The sequence below is a fragment of the Patella vulgata genome, chromosome 9, assembly GCF_932274485.2.
Source record: "Patella vulgata chromosome 9, xgPatVulg1.2, whole genome shotgun sequence".
In the NCBI taxonomy this organism is placed as follows: Eukaryota; Metazoa; Mollusca; class Gastropoda; family Patellidae; genus Patella; species Patella vulgata.
In genome coordinates, this window is record NC_065887.2 from 10860787 (window position 1) to 10872057 (window position 11271).

Consider the following 11271-nt stretch of genomic DNA (forward strand, 5'->3'; position numbering starts at 1 on the left):
TGATCTGATTTGCTGTGATGACACGATTTCTGAAGGCCAAGGTACGGATAAATCGATCCTGGGCTTGAGTTGTCGCCCTTGGTCGACCTGAGCGTGGTCTGTCCTGTACAGATTGTGTATCACGGTATCTGGACCATAGCCTGCTTATGACAGACTGAGAAACATTCATCGTCCGCGCCACAACCGCCTGTGTTGTGCCGATCTGTAGCATGCCAAGGGCACGTAACCTTTCATTTTGGGTAAGCTGACGCATATCAAAATTTTTTTTCTGGTCACTAAAACAATTAAACTGATGTTTCCACCCTGGAATTCAATGCCACAATGACTGTAACATTCAAAGTCAGAGTCGTGCAAATCTTGGGTTGGACCCCCATGATGATCCCAAGCATCACCTGCATTCCATGCGGTAGCTATTGGTGCGTTTGGGCGTCACATGTAACTGGAAATGTTTCTTCTGTTAGGTTCTATAGTGACTTTTTTCGTAGTCATTTGCATATTTTAGTATTATGCCCCCAAAATCAAATATCCCCTACTTTTTTTGAATAGTATAGAATACAAAATGTACACTATGCAGAATTTGTAACGGGAATGTTGTCTTCCAGCCTACAGGATTCTTGCAGTCAATACATTATATTAATCGTAAAATTATTTGAGCACGCTTTTACTCATGAAATTATTTAAGCAGTCTTGTACTCCTAAAATTTTTTTCAACTCGTAACTCGTAAAATTATTTCAATGAAGGCCATGGTGGATGTCCGAAAAAATTCCTTCGTAGCACAATAATATGGCATTGTCTGTCTTCATTTGCAGGGGGGGGGGGGGGTGTCTAGTGGGGGTAGGGGTTGTTTCATTGAGTCAAGTGGCCTGGTTTTCGATTCCCCACTTGTGCGTGACAAGGAAAGGGTCGTCTGTCCCACCGTTGTGGGTTTTATTCAGGTCCTCCGGTTTCCTCCCATTGCTAAAGACCACTAGGCGCAAGCGAATTATTGAAATAAAACTGAACCATGTGTTAGTCCCAAAATGTCCTGGTTTGTGTCAAGTGGACGTTAAACTCAATTTCTATCTTTCTCTCTCTCCATTCACAATTTTATATTGCAGTATAGTTTGTAGGCATTGTTTCTATGCATTTAATATTAGGCTTTTGAAAAATAGGCCCAGGTAACATATAATACAAGATCTATTGGATAAAAGTAACACCTGTACAAAAATCTTGGGGTTTTTTTTACCTTAATTCTATAAATCACAACAGAAAGGTGTACTAATCTTCATGATATAAAACAACAATTTGTTATTAGCAGTTCTTACAACGGAAAGAATTTTTGTAATCGATAACTTTTGATCACTTACAAAATTTTAAAATTATTGTATTGTGTTCCCTTCAAATGGTTACAGCTAATAGATAGCAACAAATTTATCATTCCAGAAATAAAGAACAACAGTTTCTGTAAATGTTGTGATCTCTGCACTGAATGTGTTCACTACAGTATAAACTATAGCTGGTGGAATGTGCCCCACTGTCGCAAATAGTTTAAATAGGCCTTAACAAAAAAAGGGGGGGGTGAGGTAACTGCCAAATTTGGTGACCTTGAGATATGTTACTACTGAATTTAGAGTTATTTAGGGGGTGCCTGATTGTCAGTCTGGAACGTCCCGATTTGACAGAATTGCAATCGAGTAACACAGAATTCAGTTCTATCACAGTTCTGTCAGTCCCGACAACGGAGGTGGCATGAGTAGAATCGTGATGTAATTAAACACAACGAATATGTTTCGGCTGCATGGTTGGTTGAGATATTTACTTATTCAATCGACGCATGCGTTGTGGGCTGTAGCCCAAAATCCATCTTTTCACTCGATTGTCACTATTTTGGGATTGAGAGAATTCTATTCCGGAATGTTCAATCGAGTACCCCCTTAGACTCTAGTGCAATGAAAAATTCAAAAATATGGTGTAAATTATGTTTCAAAATATAATTGGCAAAAGAATTAGTGTAAATTCTGTCTTTATGTACATCATAATTATAGTGTTAATAAAGATATCCTGATTGACGTAACCAGACACTGGGCCTGATGCACTTGGACAAATTAATCGTGAGAATGGGCTTTGATTGGAATAAAAATGCAAAACCATGGTTTAGTTGTGCTACATTTGGGCTGTTTTCAACTCAATTTCATCCTTTGTATCCATGGCAAATTGCATGTAACACCTGTCTGTAGTCCTTTAAATCACTAACATATATAGCTAACTTGACAAAACTTTATAAGCTTATGGTATTCTACTGTTGAGGATCTAGAAACTGTAACAATAAAACAGTAAATAATGAAATAATTTATTTAGGGATCGTCAGAAAATTTCAACACTTGTGTCCAATCGAATAACCCATAGATAGATCTTGGAACTCCCACCTACCTGCCCATGCAGGCCTAAGGAGTAAAAAAACGTTGGTACAGAAGGATTTTGATGCTAGTCTAAGACCAAATAACCGAAATTTAATTTATCATTTTCTATCAGAACCACAGTGAGTAAGATGCTGGCTCGCTAGCCTGAGGTTCCGTGTACACATTGGCATGCACGTAAAAGATCCCTTGGCAGTTGAAATTTGATGTAAGAGTAGGCCATAGCACCACTATTCGGGCAAAATTTCTGTCATAGCACACTGTATATCACGTATGTCCATCATCATTAGCCCAGTCGGTGCAGAACAGTAGGACATGAAACCCCATTTAATTTAATTTCGTTAGGACCTGATTGTTGAAATTTTGCGACTAGTGTCGTCTTGACTCGTTTTAACACTATGTAGTGAATGTATGTATTAAAAAAAATAAAAGAATAAAAATAAGAATCGTGCTTTTCTAATATTAAATCATTAAACGAAGGTGTGCATTATTAAAAATTACTAATGAACATGTGACAAAGTATTACAGATTATATTAAATTTACAAATAAAAAGTAAATATAAAAATTTAATGTTACTAAAGTATTAATTACTGTTGTAATGTAAAACTGAGAATGTATATTAATTGTAATACATGAATGTTCTACATGTATCTGTTATCTAAAATGAATAATAAAATTCTAATATTTATACAGTGCATTTTTAATACTGATTTTATAATCTTTTATTTTATAGTAGCATTTGAATGTTATCTGTGTTTATTACTACATTATTTTAACAATAAGCTTATTCAAACATAGAAGTAATAGCTTGGATAAATTGATGAAGGAATCTAAATATAGCTTATTTTATTATGTTTTTTTTATTATAGAAAATTGGTGAAAAAGTAACAGAGGACCAGTTACATGAAATATTAAATGAAGTAGATTTAAACCGAAATGCTCAAGTAGATTTAGGAGAATTCTTACAGGTAAATTTAGGAGAATTCTGACAGGTAAATTAACTCAGCTAGATTTAGGAGAATTTGTACAGGTAAATTAACTCTAGTATATTTTGGAGAATTCGTACAGGCAAATTAGCTCAACTAGATTTGACAGAATTCGTACAGGTAAATTAACTCAGGTAGATAAAAGTTTCAGAATGTTTTTTTTTTTTGTACCACTTTGTATTTCCTATCTCAGTAAGAAATACATTTATATTTATTAGTTCTAGAACAACCTACTTTAATAAAATCACATTACACGGCCACATTTCATTCAATTTTTGTTTTCTTAGTATTTCTTAAATATTAAAGATTATTCAAGAGCTGAACTGCCTATTTAGGTCTTGAATGTTATATAAATTATAACTTAGCCATTTATTAACTTACCAAGACCATAATCAACTCTCTATGTCATCATATTCTCTTGATTTTCAACAGATTTAAAAAACGATTGGCAGTTAAATGAATTAATTAGACTTTGTTTACTATAGTAACAATGGTAGCAGTGACAATCGAGACAGCCCTAATGTCGCTCAGAATTAAGTAATTTGACCGAAATTTTCAAGATATTGCCTATGTGTTATCTAGTTTTTAACTATTCTAGTGAGAAGTTGAGAACTGTCAGCTCTTTATCTAAATCTTACATAATGTATTTAACATGTTAGTTGTTCAAGACATTTTGATAACAGTATCCATTTTCGAAGGAATCTGTCTAATTTTCCATATCCTGATGCAATTTTTTTCTACTATGTAAAGCAATCTTTGAGAATTAAGGCCTCAAGGTTAGGAAGTTTATTAGACAGACTACATCCGTAAATTTCCATTTTAAAACTTATTATGATCTTCAGCTACCAGTATTTCAAATTGAGCAATTTGGAATCTGTTCTCAGGGTTCACCATATCAGTTTTTACAAATCTACACTGACAATGAAATTTAAGCTTAAAGAGAGATTATCTTGGGAAAGTAAATATATATGCAAAAAATTAGTCTTAAAAAATGTGGATTGGTGTTGGTCAATTTTTAGGCATTTTAATTAGAGCGGCATTATGGAAGATTAGATAAAGAGCTGACAGTTCTCGCTATATTAGTTAAAAAATAGATTATGTAAAGGTAATATGCTGAAAATTTCAGTCAAATTACTTCAGACTTGATTGTCATTGTAACCATTGTTTCATAATAAACAAAGTCTCAATTATCCATTTTTACGGTTAATCATCAACAGCCATTGAACCGCAGATCGGATTCAAATCTATTGAAAATCGAACCCATCAGATGGCACAGAGAGTTGATTATGGTCTTTTGATGTTAATAAATGTATAATTAATAGTTTATATAACCTTTCGGTCCTAAAGAAAGACCTGCAATATGCAGATTTAGCTATGGTGTAATGTATGTTTAATTTACTAATATGTACTTATTACTTTAAATGATTTATTTTCAGTTGATGAGTGCCATCAAGACTGGTGTATTGTCCAACAGTCGTTTAGCCATGGCATCAGAATTAGCATCTGAAGCAGAGAAAATACCAGTTGAACGAAGTGGTGGGGGTGTTTAATACACTACACATGCTGATAACCAGTCTGTTCCCGGGTTCACAAAGCATCCTAATTAAAATATAGTCCTTTATAAAACTTTAGATGTTTTAATATATCAAATACATCAATAAGAAACCATGTGCAAAGTTTTATGTTTCTGGATCAAAGATATTTCTCATAAACAGTGAGAAACTTAAAGTCTGAGAATACTTTGTGAACTGGGGACCTTGTCCAACTTGTTTCTGAAGCGCTGATCATCACAACTTGCTGATCATCACCACTTGCTGGTTGAACTATCCAAGTTACCATATCAACTGTTTGTTATAAAAGTTCAAATGCTGTCCTCTGTTACCCTTTTGAGGGCTTGTGTTGCTCTCAATCAGTCACGGCTGTAAACCTGTTAATTATTCACTGAATGTCCAAATCAATATCGCACACAATTTAAGTCCGTTGAATAAGGGTTAGGGCCAGATACTCCAGTTAATTTACGGAAATCTCTGAAGTTTAAACGATTTGATTGTAGACCTTATTAGCTTAATATTGTAATACTGTAGGTAGTCTATTCCAGTCAAGTTAGGTAGTCTATTCCAGTTGGGATGATCAGTACATCAGAAACAAGTTTTACCACTAAATATATGTTTTATTAGGCCCACATACATAATATCATTCTGTCATATTTATTGTAATCTTCCCCGACAATCCTACATAAAATTATCACTGTATTGTGACCTCTTTTGAGCACCATACATAGTACATATTTTTTTTTTTGATATTTATTTTATTTAGTTGATATTATACATATTCCATAAAATTTTCTACAAAAAATAAAAGATGAGATCTGATATGATAAGATTTGGAAACATTGTGCCATATAGTTCATTATATGATACTTGCATATTCAGCAATCTGGATTAAGAAAATGATATTTGAACTAAAATATTTTATTTGAATTAAGATTTTTGTTTGTTTTCTTTGTGAATACTTTTTTTTAGGGTCCAAATATAGCTGTGTGGTTAACCCATGAATCATCCAATATGAATTATTCCTTGTCTAGATTTTTAGATTCCATCAAGAAAAGGAATCAGAATACTTTTTAAAAAGATGTAAATTTAAATCACAAAGAAATGTTTAGGTTGTTTTTATAATCATAAATAAATATATATATATCATGAGAAATAATTTAAATCTATTTAATTCTGATCGTCAAGTTAAATCTTCATCTTTATTTGGCATCTGCAATTTCTGGCATTCAGCACTTTGAGCTAATCAAAGGCACAGTAAATATGGATCTAATCAGAACTTTGGGCTCATTCTAGTATGTGTATAACTGTAATGTTAGTATGTGTGAACATTTTCTTGTACATTTTTAGTTAAAAGCATTTCTATACCCCTCAACTTCAATCTGCTGGAATAATGATTTGAATCCATTTTATCCATTGAGTTCATATATTGTATCGATTGTACAGAAGTGTATATTTATCAAATATCTTGTATCTTTATAGAGGTATTTAAGGAACATTTTCCTACAGGGTAGATGAAAAGACTGTATTATGAAAAGTGGATGGACATTTATGGCATTTGTGTTTATATGTAACAAATGTATTACACATCTATTTAGAAAATGACTGTTAATGCAGCATTTAGTAATTGAAGACATTAAACTAAAACATAATGCTACCATGAAAGAGAATTTCGGTCAGAAATATTACCGGTATATAAGTTTTTATAATAGTTCAAACTCATTTATTTCTATGCCAGTGTGTTCGCCCCAAATATTTAATGCATTTTTCAATGCTGTCCAATCTCAGCATTAAGTGCTATAGTTATCATTCACTTTGTTTACTTTTTATATCTTATGTTTAATGATTTCCTTAAAACGTGCTATTTTATTTAAATTTTTTGTACCTAGAATTGTAAATTACTTATCATTAAACATTGGTATTTTATAGGTTCCTAATTCTGATTTAGTTATGATGTACCTTTTACATACGTTTTGTAAAAAAATATTTAATTGTTTACGCAGTATATAGGTAAAGATATCTCAAAATATCACACTATAACTTATTTGTAACAAGGTAGAATATTCCTAAACACAAATGAAAAAGAATATTCCTAAACACAAATGAAAAAGAATATTCCCAAATATAAATGAAAAAGAATATTCCCAAACACACATGAAAAAGAATATTCCCAAACACAAATGAAAAAAAAATATTCCCAAACATAAATGAAAAAGAATATTCCTAAATATAAATGAAAAAGAATATTTCTAAACACACACGAAAAAGAATATTCACAAACATAAATGAAAAAAAAATATTCCCAAACATAAATGAAAAAGAATATTCCTAAATATAAATGAAAAAGAATATTTCTAAACACACATGAAAAAGAATATTCCCAAACATAAATGAAAAAGAATATTCCCAAACACACATGAAAAAGAATATTCCCAAACACAAATGAAAAAAAAAAATTCCCAAACATAAATGAAAAAGAATATTCCTAAATATAAATGAAAAAGAATATTTCTAAACACACATGAAAAAGAATTTTCCCAAACATAAATGAAAAAGAATATTCCCAAACACACATGAAAAAGAATATTCCCAAACACAAATGAAAAAAAAATATTCCCAAACATAAATGAAAAAGAATATTCCTAAATATAAATGAAAAAGAATATTTCTAAACACACATGAAAAAGAATATTCCCAAACATAAATGAAAAAAAATATTCCCAAACACACATGTAAAAGAATATTCCCAAACACAAATGAAAAAGAATATTCCTAAACACACACAAAGAATATTTCTAAGCACAAATGAAAAAGAATACTCCTAAACACACACGAAAAAGAATATATTTCTAAGCATCAATGAAAAAGATTTTTTTTAAATTTTTTTAATTGAATATTGCATAACCAATTTGAATATATTTCAGCCTTGATTAAGCTGTGAAATATTCAATTTTGTTTTAAAAATACAAATGATATAATCAGTTTTTATGCAAATTTTGATAAAAAGTTTGGTCATGGAGGGCGTGTGCATATCTCACAGTAAAGACTGTCGTTGTTTATGGTGTTTATCGTAGATATGTTGTCTTATTTTATTATACTTAACGAACGAGCAGGTGGGGGGAAACCAGGGTACCCGAAGTAAACCCACGAGGTTGAGAAGGTACACCTATCTCTAAGCAACATACACTCACACCAGTGATTGAAAGCAAGACCACAAGCCAGAGGTGAACGACCAGCTGGAGCACGAAGTGTGACACACTAAACCACTAGCCCATCCAAACCCCCCTACAATAAAGATTCACATTTACCACTTTATATTGTTAGAGGGCGTGGCATTCTATAATCTACATTTAGGTACAAAGAGCTGACCATTCTTGCTATAATGATTCAAAAATAGATGATAAAAAAAAGAAAATATTGAAAATTTCAGTCAAATTACTTTATTCTGAACAAAGTTGTCACTTTTGGAAGTTTGGACTAGAAATAAGCATCAACTGTCTCCGAGAATTGCTGATCGTTTGATTGACAGACAATTTACAGATAATTTTCAATGGCCATGGTACCCTCGATTAGCAGGTATTTCATCGGCAGTCTCAGGTAGTGACGTCAGTGATAACGATAACGGTAAACATTAGCCTGGTCAGCCATTTATTGATTTAATTATTAAATGGACAACTGTTTAAATCCAAGCCATCGAGGGTCTACAGAGTTGATTTTGAGATTTTCATGTAAATAAAAGTCTAATTAATAATTTCTATAACATCTGGTTAGCGTGCGCGCGCTGTATCATAAAGTCTGTCATTGAGTCGACTGGCGTGGTTTCGAATCCCCGGTTGTACGTGGCAAGGAGTAGGGTCGCCTGTCCAACCTCGTGGGTTTTCTCCGGGGCCTCCGGTTTCCTCCCACTGCTAAAGACCCCTACGCGCAAGCGAATTATGTAAATAAAATTAAACCATATGTTAGTCCCGAAATGACCTAGTTTGTGTCGAGTGGACGTTAAACCCCATTTCTCTCTTTCTCTATAACATCTGAAGCTTAAACAAAGACTGGCAATAGACAGATTTAGCTCTTCACTAATTAATGTATCTTTAATATTTTTTTGTGCTATTGATTGTTTTATGTATTTGTTAATATTATATTCGATTGCTGCCAATCAATGTATTATTGTACCTTCTTAATGTTGGACCATGTGGTACGTAACAAATAGTTCTAAATATAATTATATATATATATACTGCTGTTATGTTTCAAACTTTCTTTGTAAAAACATAAATTAAAGTTTTCACAGATCACTCTTGGTTATTTAAGTGTTGGGTTTAAAAGGGCCACTTTCCATTCGAATCGGGGGTCACGGTGGCTAAGTGGGTAAGACGCTGGCTCGCTAACCTAGAGGTTGGGTATTTGATCCCTGCATTGGCCGAGAAAGTCCATCCAGATTTTCCGGCATGGTTTCCCCTTGTCAGTGATGCAGGACGGAAGGCCTGACAAGGACAGCTGTCTAGTCATTCAGATGGGATGAAAAACCAAATTTCCATGTACACATTGGCGTATACGTAAAAGATCGAAGTTGTAATTCGATTTAAGAGTAGGCCATATTGGCACTGTCCAGACATCGGTGTGCATGTAAAAGATCCCTTGACAGTTGGAATTCGATATAAGAGTAGGTCGTAGTGCCGCTGTCCGGGCAAAATTTCCCTCATGACACATGCCCGTCTTCATTAGCCCAGTAGGACGTTATAACCCCATTTCATTTTAGTTGGAATTGGAAGGTTCAGTTCCGGTGTTGCTATTTCAAAATGGTCCCAGTAGTGCGACAGGTACGGATTTGAAAATATTGGAAATAATTGAAAGAAACCCATTATAATACCTATGTGTTATACCGTACCTTTGAAAGGTCAGCAAGCCTTGCTGGACTGCGCAGCCACAAGATTAGGCAGCTGGTGACCCTACTTTTTGAGCATATCCCCCACAAAATTTCCTGGACAATGAGCACAAACAACAGTAATAATTGCATCGTAGCAATGGGTAAGAACCTCTGGGCCCATTCATGGGGTTTTCACAAATTCAGATTATCTGGGGGGGGGGGGGGGGGGAGGGTTGTATGGCTTAGTGGTTAGCACGTGCGCGCTGTATCATTAAGTCTGTCATTGAGTCAACTGGGGTGGTTTCGAATCCCCGGTTGTACGTGACAAGGAGTAGGGTCGCCTGTTCAACCTCGTGGGTTTTCTCCGGGTCCTCCAGTTTCCTCCCACTGCTAAAGACCCCTACGCGCAAGTGAATTATAGAAATAAAATTGAACCATACGTTAGTCCCGAAATGACCTAGTTTGTGTCGAGTGGACGTTAAACCCCATTTCTCTCTCTCGCTCAGATTATCTGCCCTTGATAATAGATTGCTTCTACGAACCAGTCAAATAGCAGTTCACCACAATAATCTTAGTCCCAAAAAATTGTGAGTTCCCCCCCCCCCACCTTTCGCCCACTTGATTGGTCAATTAAAATAGCAGAAATATCAAGGGCAGATAATTTGATTATGTGTCTCCCCAGTCAATGTACCGAGGGATTAGCAGAGTAGAACGGAACAATATCATTGGGAATACCGAAGATGGGGATAAAAATGGCTCATGTAATTTGGATATAGCTAGTTTTGAATGATGAATACACAGGCATACATTAAAGGCTCAATACCACTCTTGTTGTAACTGAATAATATGTCCCAATCTTTATTCTGGTCAACAAATTGTACTATTTTACAATATTCCAATTAATTGATGATACAAATTTCATCTTAACACACCTAATTTAAAAAATTGGAAAAATTCAACTAAATGAGAGAGAGAGAAAGTGAAATGGGGTTTAACGTCCACTCGACACAAACTAGGTCATTTCGGGACTAACATATGGTTTAATTTTATTTCAATAATTCGCTTGCGCATAGGGGTCTTTAGCAGTGGGAGGAAACCGGAGGACCCGGAGAAAACCCACGAGGTTGGACAGGCGACCCTACTCCTTGTCACGTACAACCGGGGATTCAAAACCACACCAGTCGACTCAATGACAGACTTTATGATAAAGCGCGCGCACGCTAACCATTCAGCCATCCAAACCCCTTCAACTAAATGATTTGAAAAGCCTGACGTAAAGCTTTTCAAATGTGACATGGATTTAAAAATATTTTTGAACCCTCTGGACAAGTAAAATAGAATTTAATGGATAATTTACACAACAGGTAAGACACTATACACATCTAGTACTTAGAATAAGGCTATTTTTTATTTTCTGGAGCTGTCAAGCCAGCAAGAGTGTTATTGTCCCTTTAAATGGCTCATGGAGTGTGG

The 11271-nt window shown here is 34.2% G+C and overlaps 1 protein-coding gene across 1 annotated transcript in view; it reads left to right on the plus strand.

Moving 5' to 3' along the window:
• Window positions 1-9226, plus strand: part of LOC126831856 (glycerol-3-phosphate dehydrogenase, mitochondrial) — a 31546-nt gene extending 22320 nt beyond the window's left edge. Inside the window, exons 16-17 of the mRNA XM_050562491.2 lie at window positions 3268-3366; window positions 4821-9226. Of these exons, the coding sequence (XP_050418448.1) occupies window positions 3268-3366; window positions 4821-4934 (213 nt within the window). The 3' untranslated portion in view covers window positions 4935-9226. The remainder of the gene's footprint in view (window positions 1-3267; window positions 3367-4820) is intronic.
• Window positions 9227-11271: the final 2045 nt, after the last annotated feature.